General features: G+C 32.4%; 1 protein-coding gene across 2 annotated transcripts in view; it reads right to left on the bottom strand.

The window, feature by feature from the left end:
• LOC121386321 overlaps nucleotides 1-21146 on the bottom strand; it is a 105809-nt gene extending 84663 nt beyond the window's left edge. Inside the window, exons 1-4 of one of the 2 annotated variants that reach the window (XM_041517189.1) lie at nucleotides 20969-21146; nucleotides 14684-14720; nucleotides 9132-9209; nucleotides 2460-2846 (exon numbers count right to left, since the gene is read on the bottom strand). In XM_041517189.1, coding sequence (XP_041373123.1) covers nucleotides 2460-2846; nucleotides 9132-9207 — 463 coding nt within the window. In that variant the 5' untranslated portion in view covers nucleotides 9208-9209; nucleotides 14684-14720; nucleotides 20969-21146. The remainder of the gene's footprint in view (nucleotides 1-2459; nucleotides 2847-9131; nucleotides 9210-14683; nucleotides 14721-20968) is intronic. The other variant, XM_041517188.1, reaches the window with a different exon arrangement.
• Nucleotides 21147-22155: the final 1009 nt, after the last annotated feature.

The raw sequence follows: 22155 nt of genomic DNA, 5'->3' as shown, positions 1-22155 counted from the left end.
ATCTTTTATTTGCGCTTCCCACAGGCAGGATAGCACAAACCATGGCCTTTGTTGAACCAGTTATGGATCACTGGTCGATGCAAGTGGTTTACACCTACCCATTGAGCCTTGCAGAGCACTCACTCAGGGTTTGGAGTCGGTATATCTGGATTAAAAAATCTCATGCCTCGACTGGGATCCGAACCCAGTACCTACCAGCCTGTAGACTGATGGCCTACCACGACGCCACCGAGGCCGGTCACACAAGATCAGAATCAGCGGTTTACCCAGCACAGGTGATGAGGACTTCATGCGCAAGGATTCGCTCCAGCCATGCAGTGCACCATGACTGGTACTGTACATCAAAGGCTGCGGTATATGCTATCCTGTCTATGGGATGGTGCATATAAAAGATCCCTTGCTACTAATGGAAAAATGTAGTGGATTTCCTCTCTAAGACTACATGTATATGTCAAGTCAACATGTTACATGATATAGAGGGGATTATTTTCTCTTTTAAAATTTTCCCTGAATGATTCAAATTAAAGGCATATTGTCACAGACCACTGACCTATTTAATGGTCTAACAAAGTATTACCTGAACAAAAATAATTTGATTTGTCCCTAAATGTACTTTATTTAACCATCTTCATAACCACCATACTCCATTTATTAATGACATTTTGTAAAAATAATTGAATTATGACAATGGTCCATAATTCAAAAACTAAAATTGCTGAGAGGGATGACATGTAGTTCACTCCATCATGGTTCAGTTACGGTGATGTGATAGCGAGATTTTATTTCCAACAATTAATGTAAGTTTTAGTTATTATTCATTTTTAGAGAAAAAAAGGTCCTTAAATCCGTGACTACATGCCTTTAAAGTTAAGAATAATTTTAGATTTTGTCCTGCAAATTTATGATATCGGATATGCCCAAAGTTTTACGATTATAAATATAAATGTGTCACATGTATGATTCAGTTAAGTTTTCTAATGATCAAAGAGTGAAATAAAAAGAAAAACATCAAAGTGGTCAGTACCAGAAATCAACTGTATAGTCAACATTAAAATCAAATGCATAGACCATATCTTTATTTCAAGTTAAAACCATTTCACCACTGCAATATGTCCGTAACTGATATACATTCACATATTAAGTTCCATCAGGAGTAGAAATTAAGAAATATATTACCACTAGCTGGTCTGAGAATCTATATAATCTGTCCCATGTCCTCCTACAAAAATGTTTTTTTTGTAAATATTTCAGTCTGGCTTGACGTAAGAACAGGCGGTAATGATCGAGTACGACTATTCCACAAAAATAATAAAAAACATTTCCGATGGGTTCCCATGATCACAAGGCATGGAACCAAAAAAGTATTTCCCGTAAAGTGTGAAATCCTATGGCCTGGAAGAAAAGTAAAAGTGTCTTGAAATAAAACAACCCCACTATTTTTGTGAGCAATTTAGAAAACAATCTGCTCAGACTAAATAGCTTGTAGTAAATTCCATAGTATTAAAAAAGGCGTTCCCTGTGGGAAGGACTATCGTATCCTAGTGAAGTTACTACTAGTAACTAGTCCTCAAGAAAAACACTATAGCCCTCCTACTACTGGGACATCCTGAGAACATCAAATCAATGTCAGTTTGTAGCAAGCCATTAAGGAACACCTAGAAAGTTAGTTCAGACCCTTGTGGAAGTGATCACAATGCAATTATTTTAGAGAATGAAGAGGCACCATCACATCAGATGGTTTAAAGATGGAAGTTGATGAAGATTACCTGGGGTCAATTTCCCCATCTGTGCAGCACTCATCAGCAACAATCTGCCATCAGTGATGATGATGTTTATACTTCCATTTTGAAGGACACTGCAGAAGAAACTATTCCTAAGACTTGGCAATATCAAAGCGTTTACCGAAATCCAATAAAAAAGTGAAACAGGACCCTCGAGAGGTTCCAGTGTGAATCTATCGGGGATAACCTGAATCCATACATCACATTCAGCCCTCTAGTTCAATTTTCTGTCCAGGAGCCAGATGGCTCCTACTTCTAATTTTTTAGGTTTCAAATAGCAAAATTAAGAGTCATGTTTATATTCCAATAGTCTATATATGTATGTATGTACGTACGCATGCATGCATGCATGCATGAATGAATATATGTGTGTGTTTGCGTGTGAGTGCAGTACGTGTAAACCATTGGTGCAAATATTAAAGAATTTTAAAAAGCATGAACTGTATCAGAAAAAACAATTGTGCAATTTATAAATGTACTGGGTGACTAGTCTCTGTAATTGTCTGTTGAGTATTACATCAGAAAGTAAATTCTAAGTTTCTACCATAACATACTGTAATAATCTGATTTAAAAAACTTTACTAAAATGCAACACTGGAGAGTGGCAGGCAGTCTTCCTATATACATAACACAAAACAGTACTTCCATGTATAACCAAAGCGTAGATTTCATACTTACTGCGTACTCTCATAGTGATGTTCTTGCTAATTGCATCTATAATTAGATGATCAGATGACACCTCACACCACCACTGTTTATTATTGTCTGTCTTTGACACTTTTCTCATAACAAAAATATATTTCTTCACATTCGACTTAATCTGATTTGTGCCAGCTCCACAAAAACTAGAGAAACGGTCGTGTATCCAGCCTGGCATAGGAACTGGACTGTGCTCACATACAGTTTTGTTCTGCAACATACGATGATACTTAAACTCAGAGCCCCCAGCACGTAAAAATACATATGTAGCAGAGATATCAGATGCTTCCGACATAGTGCAAGTAAAGACAAAACGCTGACCCAGTACTGCATATGGTCCTGAACTAGTCACTGATACTTTAACACCTGAAACAAATATATATATATATCAATTAATAATAATAATAACAATAATAAATAATTTAATGATGATAATAATAATAAAAGCTGCTAGCAGCATGCAATAAACAATTTCTAATTTATTATCTAACATTATCTAAATATACAATTTCGAATTCAGCATCTCCAAAAAACCTCAACATAATTATCTACCATATATTAAAGGCATATTGTCACAGACCACTGACCTATTACATGGCCTAACAAAGTATTACTTAAAAATATATATATTTGATTTGTCCCTAAATGTACTTTATTCAGCCATCTATGTAACCACCATACTCCACTTATTAATGATATTTTGTAAAAATAATTGAATTATGGCAATGGTCCACTAACATTTCTGAGAGGGTTGACATGGATTTCACTCCATCATGGTGTAGTTAAAGTGATGCAATAGCTAGATTTGGTCTGTAAAAATTAATGTAATTTTGATTTATTATTAATTTTTAGAGAAATAAGGTCCTTTAAATGCACCATTAATTGTTAGGGATGAGGAATAAATAATCAGAGTTCTGAAGCATAGCTTTTTTAATTGAGCATCCCACTAAAATAAAACCATTAAAGTAAATAGTTTTCTAAAATGCAATTTCCATGGCATGTACCTGTAAAATTAACCACAATTTTATTAGGCGTTTGTCCTGTGGTCACTAGCTGTCTTACCTTAATTAATAGTACAGTTTAGCAAATAGTTCTTCCTTTAATAATTTTAGTAACAAAAAATTTATAAAAGTTTTTTTCTAAAAAAAATTTGCTGATCAACATCAATCTTTGTAATATTTAAATAACCCAGTACTTGAAATTATTTTTTATTGTTATTAAAAGGATTACACATAATACCATTTACTGTAATGCAACAAACAAATTATGAGTTGTTTTCACAGAATTTAGGTTTAGTTCACATCATTTAAACAATAGCAGGGTGTGTGGGTGTTTTTTGTTGTTGTTGTTTTGTGGGTGTTTTTGTTGTTTTTTTGTTTTTTTTGGGGGGGGGGAGGTCAGTCTTTTTTGTTATTATTTGTTTTTTATTACCCCAGATCAAACAGACAATGTCAAGGCTGGGGAGCCTTGAATCATTGCCTTACAGTGGTAATACATATTGTAAGGATGTGTCATGAATGAAATACAAGTACCTGTAGATACATTATAATATACATTTCCAATGTTCTGCAATACACAAAGAGAGTTGCATCATATATATGCATGTTTAAACGTTTTAATTTTTTTTTTTTTTTTTTAGATAATTGTGGTAGTGAAAAAATCCAGGTTATATTAAGTTTAACCAATCTTAAAAACAAGGACAATTTAATAAATTTTATAAAGAGAAAACATTGATAGATGATAAATACAGCAGGGCTGGAATTTAACAGCACCGACAGCAACTGCCATGTACGTGTATGTCTGTATTATAATAATAACAACAACAATAATAATTAGGATATATATATATATATATATATATATATTATAAGTTGTAGAAGCATCACGAGGGGTATATGGCTTTTTATGTACCCTCTGTGTGTTCTTTTACCCCGAGCCGAAGGTATAAATGGCGTATAAGTCAGGTATAAGTCATTACACATGTATAAGTTTATATAAGTTATTTCCGTTTTTTATCATTATTTCTATTATTATTAATGTCTGTAAATTGTAATGCTTTGCATGTTGGTGGTTTTATATTTTTAGACATTAATGCTTTCTATTTACATACATTTGGGTTCATAAAAAAACAAAAACAAACATGAATTCACTGCAGTGCATAAAATTTGATTTTTTTTCAGACAACAAATACTGATCTCTGCAGTTCACTAGAGCAATAGGGACACATCATTTGGTAAAAAAACCCAGTGTACTTTCCAGAGTTATCCTCCTTACATGTATTAATATGGCGGCAAAACGTGATACTTTCAGTTTTATCGTAGTGATCTGTTGTCAGTGTTTATAAATAAAGTTGTTGTCTGTGTACAAAACCATCTGTACAGTGCCATACAGTAACAGTCAAACAGCTTTCACTCTCTACTAAAGGAATATTTCGTTTTGATGCTATGTAATAATGATAGTTTGATTGGAATAGTCTGATTATATTGCGATGTATAAAACGTGAAAACTGAAGTTTGTAAAATAATTTTCTTTTGTTCAAATATTGTACATTAATGTTCTCATGTGCTGAAAATAAGAAATATTTCAATATTTATAAGTTGTTTTTCATGGGTCGACTTATAAACGGGTCAATAAAAAAAATAAGTTTTCAGGGCTTGAAATTAGGGACTTGACTTATAGCCGAGATCGACTTACAGGCGAAGATATACGGTATGTTGTTTGTGTGTTTTTAGTGTTTTAACTTAACACAAACAATTTTCTCAGTGGTTCAGATACAAATGAAAAGGCTAATGGAAAATGATAATCAAACGAGAATCTAAGGTACGGTAAGCAATTTTCATAGAGAATACTAAACGAGCTTGCCTGTCATACCATTTTTATGAAACTAGTGAACTATTTTGGTATTCGACGAGCGAGACCTGCTACAGGTTATTTTTCTACGAATTGGGTCAGCAAGTGATCTATGTCACACGTAAACATAATCGACGTCATAGTGAGCAACGCTACGTCATCAATGTACAGTTTAGATTTAGTTAGTTAATGTTTTTAAATTCACAATAATGACTGAATTGTAGATCAGACCAGCAAAGATTGGGCTGAGTGAATGGGATTGACTAGATGTGACGCCAACATTTTATACATAGGGCCGTAAAAAAAGTCGCACGTAACACAGTGGGCATGGGAGTCAATCGGTGGGGGACAGGGGGGACGTGTCCCCCTCACTTTTCAACACTGGGGGACAATTTATATAAATGTCCCCCACCCCCCACTTTTTCATTTAGCAAAAGCAACAACAACAACAAAAAGAAGGGAAAAAAAGAGACACACGACATACTGTTTTTGTTTGGTTTTAAAACATAGACAACTATTTTGTTAAACTGTCAGACATCAATGTTTTGATTTGCAATTTTGATTTGTTTTCTTGAATTAAAAGTTTAACCACCCCCACCAAACACTTTTAAAGCCGGATTGACACCCATGACAGTGGGTCCAAATATAACGGCCTATCTTATCGCAATTTCCAGTCATGGCCATATTTCGTAATGGTACACTTTTAAATTACACTATTTTATACAAACACGGTAAGATACGTTCATAGTCTCTTATCAAAATTATTTTCAACAGCAGTTTTGCACTGTTCAATGTTTTCTAGCTTTCGGGAAAAAGTCGCGTCATGCACCCAATTTATCTTATTGCAGGGAGATACATGTACAAAGTGACGTCATTCCATAATTGACGTCATTCAAATTAAAAAATTACCCTGCCAGTCTGCGTGTGCCAATATTACACTAGTTAGATATTGAGTAATTGTTATGACATGAGTAATATCTTACACTGGTGTGTAATAAATAGCTTTTCTCCATCAAATTTCCTATAATAAATATGAAAATATACTTTTTGTGTGAGCACTAACTTGAAAGCTGCAAAACGAAAATAAAAATTTAATTTGTTTGTCCTAACCCGACCTCTTTTGGAGAAGATTTATTTTTTATTTAACCAATTTCAATTTAGGCTTACATGTAGTATAATACTGATGTGTAGATGATATAAAATTGTCAACCATTTTAAAATCTCAATAATATCAGTTTCGATTCATTGGAAATTAGAAATTGTGTAAATTGCTATTAATTAAAGGCACTCAGTCACAGATGGTTGACCTAATTAATGACCCAACAAAGTATTATCTGAAAATATATACATTTGATTTGTACCTAAAAGTACTTTATTGATCCATCTACGTAACCACCATATCCCACTTATTATTGATATTTTATAAAAATAATTGAATTATGTAGACAGTCCATAATTCAGAGAAAAATAATGGCTATTTGGAGAGCAGAGGTGTGACGTATTATTTTTGAGTCATGTGACGGGCATCCCCCAAATAACTGCAGTATCAAAATTATTTACCAAGCTCGTGTAACGAGAACACTTGACCCACATCTGCGACGTAGGGTAAATATACTGACACACAATGAAAACACAAAAACAACTTTTCATTACAAATAACGACAAACTATTAATGAATTGATGGATAATGTAATATGACATTAATGACTGGTATTCATGAGATACATTCACATGGAAACATGGCCAGTTATCATCAGTAATCGAATTGCATTTGTAATCGAAAGGTTCAACCCCCCCCACCCCCCAATCAAGGTCAGTATCTGGTGTGTCCACCATTAATGGCCCGTGAGCATGTGTGAAGACGACGGGGAAAGGATTGGCACAAACATCTCAAATAAGCCACAGGAATGTTCCTCCACTCCTCCTGCAACGCCTGTGTAAGCTCAGCGACGTTACGCGGTGGTGGCTGGCGGTGACGTACATCGGTGCATGCTGATTTTTGCGTGTGCATGTAACTTTTAAAACTGGGTGCACGCAGTGCATGCTAATATTTTTCAAGTACTGTGTATTGCGTAAAAAAGTTGATAACTTGCTTAATACAAAACACAAATATTCGTACGTTTTTGTAACAGGCCTATTATAGATTTCTGTAAGGCGTTTACGTTGGGTGAAATTTTTAAATTTGATCAAGAATCAGTAATAAACGCAGTTGTATAACGTTCCGGTACTGTTAATAAATAAATATAGGTATTGCCGAATAATTCCGAATAGCTTCGTATAAATTAAAAAAACGAAGTTGCCTTATTTTTGGTGCATGCAGAATTTTAATGGTGCATTAACTTTTTTTCAGCATGCACCTGATGCATGTAGATTTTTTTTTTCATTTCTAGCCCTGCATATGCCATGCATGTGACCAAATTTCTGCATCACATGATATCCAAAATGGCAGTATCAACACAAGAGAAAAAAGCATGAATTAATTATAGGATATTAAACAAGCTTCCATTTTGTATCATGTTTATGTCCTGAATGAAATAATTTTCAGTTGTCATGAACTTTAGCGAGTGACAATGACAATTATTTCATGAGGGACACCAACATGATTCGAAATAGTAGCAAGTTGAATATCCTATTTATTACCTATGATAATCAGTCTTAATTTATATTTAATATATACTCAACTTGTTTGGTTCGCGTTCCTCTAAGGTTGTAGTGCCAATCGATGACGACATCGTATGACGTCGAAGTGTTACATCCCACTTCTAGTCATGCTAGTTCTAGTGGGACATATCACTTTGATACTACATGTATGTACCAAGATATTTTTAACCATGTGGGTAATAATAATAGAATCTAACACCGTTGTGAGGTATAGATAAGTAATTCCAACCCGAGGGGTGAACTTCATAGACAAAAAATGTTATGTGTGTGCAGTGAATGTAAGACATTGTTTTAGAGTGGAAAATGGGTGCTCGTGAAATAAACTTGCATTTTCAACATTTTTCATTCGTATCCAGTCATTCAGTCTGATGCCATAAATCAGTCGTTTAGAACCTCCTTAGTGCCCATGCAAAATTTCAGGGCTCAAAGTCCATCATGTCCTGAGATAATAGGTCTTGAAATATAGCAGGAAAATTATGGCGACTATTTTTCAGTTAAAATTAACTTTTACCATAGTTAGGAAAATGTCCCACACTTGAAAACTATTTGAAATACAGAACTCAAACTTGAGATTTGTTCATGTGGATAACTGAGGCATGTTTGGTACAAATTTCAAGTGAATCTCAAACCGAAGTGCATGGGCGATTTGTTGATTTGACATGGAATGACTCAAAAGTATAGCTATAACTGGGAAAAGAGGTGGGTGGGTGTGGTAATAATCAAGGTTTTCTACCAGTGTTTTTGGTTGTTGTTGTTGTTAAAATCTTATTTTCAAACATGGTACAGTTAAATGTCCTCTATTTTTAATTAATTGCTAAAGTGAAATGTAGAAACATTGCCCCTCTCAACATACAGTGTGTGTTTTCATGCTAACTGCATCGTTGGGAATCCTGATGAAAATCGCCCATTTAAATAAACTGCTATATTTGTTGAAAATAATAGTGAGTTTCTGCAATTTTTTTAATTTAATAGATAATTGGACGACATTTTCTACACACCCAGAGCTAGCCCTAAAGTCCAAGAATATTCATTGTGTAGACAGGAAGTGATACAAATGTGAACAAGTGGGGACATATTTGTCCTGGAATCCCAACAATGTTTTTGGACCATGTAGTCATACACAGGGCTTTAAACATTTACCTTTAGCAGCGAAGTGACTGGTGGAAAATATCACCACAGTGACGGCCAATGTGGCATATAGCTTTAACAACGTCATACCTGTAAATAAATAACAAATAAATAAATAAATTTAAATAAATAAATAAAAACAGTAACATACCTATAATATAATAGTTAGCTCAATTGTTTTCTAGCATTATTCTGCTTATAATCACAAAAAGTATGCATGGTGCTGCCCCCCCCCCCCCCCCAAACCCATATCTGGGCCACTAAATTTTCATTAATTTTGGCAAATCGATCAAAGTTTTAATATTACTTATATTATTTTAATAAAGATTTCAAGATATGTGAATTTTTTATATATTTTTTAATGATCCCCTAATTTGGGATACCCGAATATTTTTCTGTGGTTTTTATTTCGATCTTCTTTTAGAGGAGATCATTTTCCGTGATCACAGAATAATTGATAGAATCACGGAATTTAGTAACTGAAACGGAATTAGCAATTTTTGTTTTACAAAATAACCTTCAAAAGTTATATTTCTGGTTCAAGCACCATAGTAAAGATTTTTGGTAGTTTTAAGATAATTCAGTATTGATAGTATGCGCGTAGTGTTTTCGTATGTCAACTTTTGTGGAGTGCACTGTATGCCTAACATTTTCAGAACTGTTCATTCTCGGAAGTTACGCTTAACTGCCGTAAGCTTGCAACAAAGCACGTAACTGTTTACCCATGTCACTTTGTTTACGCAGTGAAATTTAACTTGAAATATAAAAATAAACTTGTACTAATACAATTTTAGTATGTTGATTATATAATAAGATTTCTAGTACGTTCAATTTCAATATTTTTTAATAATACTTATTACGATTCATAAGCATAACAGATTTATGCGACGCCTTCATTGGAAAATATAATTTTGTAAATCCGTATTTGTTAATCTGTATTGAAGCATTTCACATCTGTAGTCCGTCCCACAGGGAAGGAAGGAAGGAAATGTTTTATTTTAATGACGCACTTAACACATTTTATTTACGGTTATATGGCATCAGACATATGGTTAAGGACCACACAGATATTGAGGGATCGAGGGAACCCACTGTCGCCACTTCATAGGCTACTCTTTTCAATTAGCAGCAAGAGATCTTTTATATGCACCATCCCATAGACAGGATAGCACATACCACTTCCTTTGATGTACCAGTCGTGGTGCACTGGCTGGAGCAAGAAATAGTCCAAAGCATGGGCCCACCGACGGGGATCAATCCCAAACCGACCACGCATCAAGCGAGCGCTTTACCACTAGGCTACGTCTCTCCGTTTTTTCATGCTATGGAATTTACTACAAATATTTATTACTGAGCCGATTGTTTTCGAAATTGCACACACATTTTTTTTTCTTCCTATTTCAAGAACACATTTACTTTTCTTTTTACGTCGGACTGTTTTATCCTATTAGCACATGTAGCATGTGCTATGGACCACGAACATCAGGGGGCCCCATGGTGGTGTGTACATTTATTTTCCCCAGGTAATTTTATATATATCCTTTCGATTTTAACTAACTGCTTCCAAACGTCTTGAGTTTACCTGTGGACATCCGAGTGTATTAGGACAGAATAAAATAATTCAGTAACAGTAGAGATAATTCCTGAGTTGTATGACAAATTAATTTAATATTATAATTGCTATTATTTTTTTGTAAATACCCCACCCTTTGCTGCCGCCTTTGTGTGTGTGTGGGTGTGTGTAATTAAAAAAAATATATATTTACTGAATGACGACCAAGGTTGTGTACTTTACTGTAATGTTTATCATATATAATTATGATCTTTTAAAAAGTATTGTTAGCCAGAAACTTGTGACAATGGCTTCTAAATAAGGAATCTCCATTAAACAAATACGAAAACTAACCACAAATGACAACACATTTGAAACTTCACTTTTATTAATTTTATTATGGATGTCCATTATATTTGCACCATAGATAAAGTACAAGCAACATAGTAATGTGTGTTCAATCCTTGAACAACATGCTAGATTCCATATAGGTTTCGTCTTTTCAAACTGCTTCGATAATGAAGTGTGTGTGTGTGTGTGTGTGTGTGTGGGGGGGGGGGGGGGACTAGTGATTTTATCTGAGGACTAGTAACTTTCCTCAGCTACTAGTCCCCCGGGCCAGTGAAAATATTTCCTAATTTCTACCACTGTGTACTGTTACATATACCAGTACATACAAGTTTACATGATGCAGTGAAACTCCTCTAAACAGTACCCTTAAACCATGGGCCAAATTGAGCCCAAATAAGTTCCGATGCATGGGAATTCAGTTTACAGGCAGATTGAGGTAAAATTCTTTGTTGTATTCTGTTCACTATTAAATATGGAAAAAGTAATAAAACTGTTAAATAACAATTTATATATATATAACTACACTCAAATGTAATAAAACTGTTAAATAACAATTTATATATATATATATAACTACACTCAAATGTAATAAAACTGTTAAATAACAATTTATATATATATATAACTACACTCAAATGTAATAAAACTGTTAAATAACAATTTATATATATATATAACTACACTCAAATGTAATAAAACTGTTAAATAACAATTTATATATATATAACTACACTCAAATGTAATTTAAATGTAATAAAACTGTTAAATAACAATTTATATATATATATAACTACACTCAAATGTAATTTAAATGTAATAAAACTGTTAAATAACAATTTATATATATATATAACTACACTCAAATGTAATAAAACTGTTAAATAACAATTTATATATATATAACTACACTCAAATGTAATAAAACTGTTAAATAACAATTTATATATATATAACTACACTCAAAAGTAATAAAACTGTTAAATAACAATTTATATATATATAACTACACTCAAATGTAATAAAACTGTTAAATAACAATTTATATATATATAACTACACTCAAATGTAATAAAACTGTTAAATAACAATTTATATATATATAACTACACTCAAATGTAATAAAACTGTTAAATAACAATTTATATATATATAACTACACTCAAATGTAATAAAGCTGTTAAATAACAATTTATATATATATAACTACACTCAAATGTAATTTAAATGTAATAAAACTGTTAAATAACAATTTATATATATATAACTACACTCAAATGTAATAAATCTGTTAAATAACAATTTATATATATATAACTACACTCAAATGTAATTTAAATGTAATAAAACTGTTAAATAACAATTTATATATATATAACTACACTCAAATGTAATTTAAATGTAATAAAACTGTTAAATAACAATTTATATATATATAACTACACTCAAATGTAATAAAACTGTTAAATAACAATTTATATATATATAACTACACTCAAATGTAATAAATCTGTTAAATAACAATTTATATATATATAACTACACTCAAATGTAATTTAAATGTAATAAAACTGTTAAATAACAATTTATATATATATAACTACACTCAAATGTAATTTAAATGTAATAAAACTGTTAAATAACAATTTATATATATATAACTACACTCAAATGTAATAAAACTGTTAAATAACAATTTATATATATATAACTACACTCAAATGTAATTTAAATGTAATAAAACTGTTAAATAACAATTTATATATATATATATAACTACACTCAAATGTAATAAAACTGTTAAATAACAATTTATATATATATAACTACACTCAAATGTAATAAAACTGTTAAATAACAATTTATATATATATAACTACACTCAAAAGTAATAAAACTGTTAAATAACAATTTATATATATATAACTACACTCAAATGTAATAAAACTGTTAAATAACAATTTATATATATATAACTACACTCAAATGTAATAAAAGTGTTAAATAACAATTTATATATATATAACTACACTCAAATGTAATAAAACTGTTAAATAACAATTTATATATATATAACTACACTCAAATGTAATTTAAAAGCATTTAGCTTGGGAGGTGGGTGTGCGTTTCATCATCAAACAATTTGACATTTTGTCAGACTTTTGACATGTTGCAATTTCATTTGAAAATGAAATAGTCGATATCTTTCCACGAATCAAAGCCGAAAAATATATTTGGTTAAATACACGTTAAAAACTTAACTAAAAAATAAAATTCACGATTGTCCGGTCACTGCTGAAAGGTCTACGCTATGTAAATGGATTTCAATCACATTTACAACTCAAATAACTTTACAATAACAAAGCTAGTGATAAATATAATGAATAAGGTGTACTTTACTTACTTCAAAATAAACGTTTCCATTTAACTTTGGTTGCTTACTTGACATTTGTCAAAAACGCATCACAACCTGAAGTGAAGGTACCGTAGTGACAACTAATCCGGAGTCTCGTCCAAGGTAATATGCATGATATGATAAAAAAACAACACCTAAAAAAAACCCTTTAAATAAGCATCTTAAAACGTACTACATCGCATCGCTTCAAAACAGAAATGTTTATTCTTAATATTAATTAAATTTGTGATTACCAAAGCTTGGTAAATGACACATCTGTACCGGGCAATGTCCATGGCTAAACGCCTATTTAGGCCCGTAGGAATGATCTCTGGAGTTGGGGATGGACACAACCTCTATGGTGGGGAGATAAGCCATATTTTTACTTTTATTTGTATAAAACAGGTCTGTTATTTTTAGACTTGTTCTGATAACAAATCAACAAGAAACCATGTGATTGGGGTTATCCCGCCTTTTCACAGATCGTAATTTTGTTTTGTCATACAAAATAATTTTTAAGTAACTTACATGTATTTAATAAAATTTACTGCAGATATACATATATGTAAATATAACTTACACCTAAATAATAAATGTTAAGTAATATGTTTTTAATCTTAGAGTAACCTGTCTAACAGGTTTTCGTTTATCACATTACCGATAATGTAATCAGTAATTCACAAAAATCAAAGGAAAGCTCATTTTCACATTTGTGGTAAACAGGCAATTATTTCATTTTAAACTAAAACGACAAAACAATAAACTTTTTTTCCCTTTTTTAAATACGAATGGTATCGAATATAATTTGTCGATCAAATAAATTATTTATGTCAGCCGAGATGTTCCGAGTGGGGAATTCGGAACTCAATCACAACTCAAAGGTATTCCGAATATTCACGAGCTATGACTATTATGTTATCAATACCATGTTTAGTTAACTCTCAAACCACGATATTTGTATAACATTTTGCGATGAGACACTGCTGATTTTGTTGTGGGTGGGGTTTTTTTTGTTGGTTTTGGGGTTGTTGTTATTTTTCTAAGTACAACAAATTGCTAAAAATTATGATACTGTTTTGTAACAAACAAAAATTTACTTGTCCGCTAGATAACCACTAAGGTAAATTATGCCTGTCTGAGTAAATTTTCACTTGTCGTGACAAACAGACAAGTGCTTACTTCGAACGCTGCTATATCTATCTTGACCCCACCTGACTTGAATATGTAATTTGTGCACAGCACAGAGAAACACAAATTAGTAATTCTTACTTGTGCACTTTTCTTTGGTACATGCCTTGTAATCATACTGAAACAAATAAAATGCTATCATGTGTTTTTGTATTTTATTTTTTGCAACTAATGCAAGATTGCTAACAATACATTACAAATTCTTATTTATATTTTCGTGAAAATAGCGGGGTTTGTCAACAGTGTATTTTCTTTACGAAACTTACCCATATCCCAACTACTATATAAACATGTTCGTTGTACATAATAATGAAATTCAAGATAAATTAAGTTTATGCTTATACATGTTTAGCTGCACATTCACCAAACCATCTGACAGTGAAAAGGTATGTATAACTGTGTGCATCAAATTATCTAAATAGTACATATTGTAATTAAAACATCAAATTGTCTGCATCAGACAGTGTATGTCAATCATATTTTCTATGGCACTGCTCCTAAGATTTTTGAATAACTCCATTCCTGAAAGGGAAAAGAAGTCAGACTACACTAATGAACCAAACAACAAAATTAGAAGAACACATTATTGGTTTATTGATTAATTTTTGCAACATTTACATACCTTACCTTTTAAGGTGCGCAGGTGCGATCGCGCTCGTACAGCGCACGTAATTTCAATCTTGCGAGTGTGAAAAACAGAACATGTAAAATAATTGTGTATATTGATTGCCACTATTTACCTTATGTAGCTGATCGAAAGATCCGTTTAATAATACAAGAAAAAAATGTTACGAGAACGGTAGCGTCCATGCAAGATTTTAATGTATGATTGGTACTTATCTTTGCTATACAAATCAGAAAACACAGGTTTAACAGACATCTTCGAAGATGTACCAACCCGATCAAAACATCTTTGCCTAATTAATTTATTATTAATTAAAAACAGTCCACTGAAATGTGGGGCGGGGGGGGAGAATAAAGAAAAAATAAAACCACAAGAAAAACAAAGACAACAACAATGACATCAGGAACTCAGATAGAACAAGGGATTATTATGAGAGGTGCAAAATCCTGAGATTAATAGGCTTGCCATCTTAGGCAGTATGGTACAACTTCAAAAGGACTTAATTTAGACATCATTGTGTGGGTCTCCAGCCAGTAGGAGGAAACCAGAGAAGAAAACAAAATGGCGGCACTTGGACATTTCTTTGTGCACATGTGTTTAGTTAAGACTATACCTCATGTACGTGGAACAAGTCTATCATACAGGAAAACTAATTTGGTAAGTATCTGACTACATGTAGCAGCTATTTGTTTATTTTAACAGTTCATGTTTTTCATTTAAAAACCATGAATTACAATCAATGTTGGATTTTCAAATCAGACAAAATGGCGGCATTATAAAAAGATAAAATTCCTTTGTCTTATAAATTCTCAATTTATTTATGTTAATGCATGTGCATAGGCATTTCATTTAGTAAATATAACTATATTAAAAGTTCAAACTAAGATATATAGTGCTGATTATAGTTATTTTGTCACACAAAGGTTTGGTAGTGTTCTGTTGTTGTTTTGTTTTGGGCAAGATTGAAGATCAAGCCAACTGCCACAGTTGAGAAAATAAATTATTTTTGAATTCAGTAACTTGTGTGGTATGATCAGAAAGCTATTTATGTCTAGTTTCCAAAATTGTTTACAGTTCTTATATATACACCTAGCCATTCATAAGTTATGCCCATTTTAGATAATCATATTTTTAGACAATACTATAGACAGTAAAACATTATCTAGAAGACATGTTAAACCAACTTTAACTTGTAAAATATACTTTACTTTATATATTTAGCTAAATGTTTTTACATTTAAGTATTTTAACTAATTAGTAGTAATTAATTAAAATATACTTGCGGTGTCCCTCCTTTACCAACAAACATGATTTTTCTTTCTTCTTTTTTATGTCAAGGCAAATTTTAATAGCTTGGAAGTATTAATAAGGTGTATCATAAAATATTGTTTGTTTCCGGTTACCCGACCGACCCTAATTTGAACCTGCCGACCCTAAAACTTTTTTTGTATATCCAAAAATGTTTTTTTTAATATAACAACGATTTCCACGAAAACATTCCAAAACTATCACAAGCACTAATTTTGTGTCATTTAGGAGATAACCCTACTATGTTTTCCGATTTGCGGACGTATATCGGTGGTTTTACTGTCGCAAATTTAGTTTTATTGGCGACCCGTTAGCCACGAAATGTTTTCTTCTAACAATTGATTGATGGAGTTACTTCCCTTCAAATTGAAGTTCGGTAACTTTCGTGAGATATCGGGCGAAGAGTCGGAAAATTGTTTTCACGAATATATGCGATCTTTTCCGATTTACTCTACATCTAGCGTAGCGAGGTGTTCTGATTAATAATAATAATAATAATAATAATAATAATAACTATATTTAATGATTTACTCCAGCGACAAACTGGCCTTGTAGAAATTTAGTGACCTTCTGATAAATTAGGGGAGGGAATGTTTACCGATACTGATGGAGTTTTCTGCCAAATCAAATGATTAAATATGTCAGTAAGATCTCGATGCGTTTCGTTATTTTTTGTAAGTGGTCACTGGGAACTTCGCGGGTTTCCGCTAAAAACAGTGTCAGAATGACCATGTGTTTGACGTCCAATAGCCGATGATATTAAAGATAAAAATCAATGTGCTCTAGTGGCGTCGTTAAATAAAACAAACTTTACTTTTTAACATTCGTTTGAGCATCATGAGCATTTGTACTGCATTTCTATTCATTGGACCAATTGATTACTTCAAACCAAATGTGTACTTTAATACTGGATGCATACAGAATAAAACTAACATTGAAAATTATAAAATTGGCAAGTCTACCATTTCTTAGATACACTAGGAAAGATAATATTCATAAAAAAAAATTAAATGTTATTGTTGGACAGATAAATATAGAACCCTTCTTTTCAGTTTTCATTAAAAGAAATTGTTATAACTTATTTACTGGTTTCTATCCAATTAAGGTTCAACCAAGTCTGTCCTGGACCAATACAGAAGTGTTAGTATGAGAGTAAATCTTCTGCCTATTATTAAACAGCAAGGGGTCTTTTGTATGTACTCTCCCACAGATAGCTAGGTTAGCACCATGTTGCCCTCAAAATCAAAATACCTTGCCTTTTATAAATTTATAAGTTGCCCATGTAAAAAGAAGCCTTTAAACACACCTATGTGGATAGTACTACATATTTCCTTTTTTTAATTAAGTTATGAAATAGATATTGAAAATAAAATGGCCATACGGTTTTTGTCCTTTTGAAAATTGTATAATGGAAAAAAAAGCCCTTATATTTAAAACTGCACATAAAATATGCCCCCAAAACGTCACTTTACCATGCCTTACTTCATTTCTAGGGAAAACACTGTGATGGATGGTATTGTTGGTTTGCATAATGCATTTCTATACATGCAGAGGTTATTTTGGATACCGGTAGTCAACACCTTTATTTAATATCCATAAATAACATTATTTTCCAAAATAAAATGTTTTTCCTACCTACCTACCCTATATTTTTCCAGCATGTAATAGGAAACAAGTAATTTTTTTTTTTTCGGCCTAAGCTATAATTTTTCATTATATAATTTTAGTCATTGTGACATTTTTGCCATTGTACCTTAAAACAGTTTGTGTGATAAAATCAACTTGAAAAACATCATATGTATATGTATTTTGATTAAATGAACTCAAATAATTTATGTAATGTTCATCAATTTCTGCAATTTACAAACACTGGAAGTCGTTAGATATCACCTTACAAAGGGATTACATAGCTCCACTAAATGGGGCAATAAAATGTCTATAGGAGAATGGGAGTGGTCACCTGATCACTTTGTACCTGTCTTATCAAAAGGATGTGTATCTCTACTTCTGGCAGACTAACAGTAATTGGTACTTCACACAGTGTTAAATAAAAGCCCAAGACAAATGGGGGCAGTTGAAGAGCTTGCTCCGCAAGCACTTGCGCCCACGACAGGCGTGCACTACAACAGCTTGCTCTGAATGTGCACGTTAAACCCTATGACATGACATGGGGGCAGTTGTAATAACTGAAATTTTAAACAGCAACATGAATTATTTTTTTTAGCTTTTATGTTTGCTAACTACACATATTCATTTTTATAAGCCCAATTATTGCCTGTTAATATCATTTACATTAAACTGTTCTCCAGTCAAAATACCTATTGTTTGTTCAGAAAAATAAAGATGCTACAGAGAACACCAAAAGAAAAAACTAGGATTATCATATTTTTTTTTACAAAATGCACAATCAAAATGGTTGTTTTCATTTATTCACCAGTTATCTCCAGATACATACATGTTGTAATGGTACATGCATGTAGTTCATGTACTGAACAAATCAGTCTGACTGATGTTTTATTCAAGTTGATCATCCAGCTTTAATATCCTCAACATGCACATATAAATACAATACCATTTGGATTATGGAAACATAATCAGTCGAATCAGAGAAATTTATAAACAGTTATTCGCATGATTCTTTCGAGTAGTTTCCAGAACTTAAGAGATTAAAAAAAAAAAAAAAATATATATATATATATATATATATATATATATATATATATATATATATATATATATATATGGTACATGTATGTATTTTATTTTTTGGTTTCTTCTTAATTAAAATTAAAGGTCAACATTGAATATTTAAAAGTCTGTTTTAATACAAAAAACGTTTATCCTAGAGATTTGATTGAATAGTTTTTTAAACTATTATTTTTAAAAGTAAAATTGAAAATTTAACTGAAAGTTAGTTTTTTCCTGAAGTTTTGATTCCCCACACCTGAAACTTGGTAAGCTATGATTCTCTTAGTCTTTAGAAACTAATAGAAAGAACTAAATGTTTACATTAAACAATTGCTAATTACATAGCAGATCTATCCAGACTATATAAAATATTTTTTTGTTTTTTTGTTTTGCAGAATCCCATCTGAATGCTGGATGACATATATCAAGATGGCACTGAACTGGACATAACAAGAAAAGGGATGTGAGAGAATCCAATCTAACATTTGAAAATAAATATACATTTATATTATTTATAAAATATTTCTTTGCATATACTATTCAGATATATTAGTGGGTCACATCGGGAAGAATAAAACACCACTTTGTTAAGACTATTGTGTTTCAATTTTTATGTTTTGCTGACAGTTTACAGATAGTGTGTGGAAGTGCTGTCATACTGTACCGGTGACATAAGAACAATAACTTTTTAAAACAATTACTTGAATTAAATGGGTCCAGGGAATTCCCATGGTATTCATGGATTTTGAATCTGTTGGTTCACTCTTCTTTTTTTTCTTCTTTTTTTAACAAAACATTTGTTACTGGTTGGTAGCTTGACCAAAATTGGCATCTATTTCCGTGGGTGGAGATAAGAGTCAGTGGCATTAATACAGCAATTACACGAGAATATTGAAATTTGGCCTCCAGAGGCAGATTGCTGCCTAATTTCATTTCTTTAATTATGCCACCAGAGCACTGATTAGTTCATCACACTACTGGATGTAAAAAATTAAATTGATAATTAATCCTGACCCAGTCTTCATAGTCTACATGTTTCAAAAGCAGAAAGTCATCTTTTATATATGATCTTACCTTAGACAGGACAGAACATACTACGGCCTTTGATATTTACTTATATTTCACTTATACTTAGCCTATATTTCACTTATACAGCAGTATCTGTCAAATATGAGTGAATCACTTATATTTCACTTATACTTCAGTAATACAGCAATGTTTGTAAATATCAGTGAATAAAACTATCGAAAACGTGACGTTTGTCAAACTGGCGGAAACATCTGTAGGTCTACGGCTTAGCAGCTTGTTTCTTTGGAGGAACACTTGACATTCGTGGGAGATTATCCCTGTTTTTCATAATAAACTAATGTGACTTGAGATAGGTAAAGCATTATTCATTGGTGGGAATTCTCCTCGGATCAGCTGTTTTCGTCTCATGGAACATTGCGTTTCCTCGCATTTTAATCGTCCTTTGCTCCAAAATGTGTCAGATGGCACAGATTTTAACCTAGGATTTCAAGAATTTCCAGGACCCCTCTAGATTTCCTCTTTGATACAGTTCACCAATTCCCACCCCTGATTATTGTATTTACGAAGTATTGTTTTTATTATATTTAAATGTTTTGCTTATCGTGTCGAAACAACATAACGCCAGGATACGAAAAGGATGGTAATCCGCCATTATCAATGATTATGCAACTTATTCAAGTTATTGTGACTGCAAATTTAGCAAATATAAGACTTACCTGTGTATAATTTACAATCGTCGTGCTGTATTTCCCTAAGTTTCTATTTATAACTAAGAAATGTCATTCTTTCAACTTGATCTAGTAGATGATAATTCTGAAATTATCCATGAAATAATAACATGAAGCGAAAGTTTCCGTTACTGCAACGTTGTTTAAAACATTAGTCTCGGAGTTACGAACTGCGCAAGCGCGGAATTCCGAAAACAAAGCTGACCGAAGGTCGGTGCTCCTTAGAAATGGCTCGTTTACGTTGAAAGTATTGTTGCCGGTGTGCTTTGAATATATTGTTCTGCAGGAGCGTCGGAAGCAATTAAAAGCAAGATCTATACTATGCGAGCACCATAGAAAGAGAGAACAAAAAAACCGTTCATGGCCCAAACACTGGTAGGCCTACGGCCATGGCTTCCGAAGCCCCTGTTCTTTTAAATGCATGGGCGTACATAGGATTTTGAAAAGGAGGGGGTTCCAATACATAGGATTTTGAAAAGGGGGGTTCCAAAATAGATTGCAGAGATATTGGGCATGTATTTCTATGTTGAGTAAATATAATAATGTCAGATATCAATGTCAGATATATTAAATTATAAAAAAAGCGATTTCAGGGAGGGGGGGGGGGGGGGTTGGATCGAACCCATCGAATATGTAGGCCTACGCCCATGAAATACTTGCGGGATGTCACTTGAATTTTGTAAGACTATTTGAAAGAAATGTGAAAAGCTTTGTCTTTTACCAGAATATTTTAAAATTTACTGAGATGTAGGCATAATAATAATAATAATAATAATATAACAATAAAATAATAACAACAACAATAATAATAATAATCATCTTTATTTAAAGAAGGTTAGGCCTATACAAATTTCTCGTGTCCTGTTTTTACATATTGTTTGCCACTGTAACCAAAATCTGATATAGTGTTTGTACCCGATCCGTCATTCCCCCCCCCCCCCCCCCCCACCACTCCCAAAGTCGTACCTACGGGCCTGTATTAAGCGTTAAAAATTATTACTATTACTGCGTCGGAAGCAAATTAATATTGGGGAGGCGGATGTCGACCGAGCGAAGCGAGGGAGTGTTAGGGGGGTCCGGGGGTATGCTCCCCCGAAAAAAGTTTGAATTCTAGATGCCATTTCCTGCATTCTGCTGCATTTAAGATACAACTTTAGTAGGTATCTCATACATAT

The sequence above is a fragment of the Gigantopelta aegis genome, chromosome 12, assembly GCF_016097555.1.
Source record: "Gigantopelta aegis isolate Gae_Host chromosome 12, Gae_host_genome, whole genome shotgun sequence".
Lineage (NCBI taxonomy): Eukaryota > Metazoa > Mollusca > Gastropoda > Neomphalida > Peltospiridae > Gigantopelta > Gigantopelta aegis.
The sequence above is the reverse complement of the archived record's forward strand: the minus strand, read 5'-3'. Positions and strand labels throughout refer to the sequence as shown.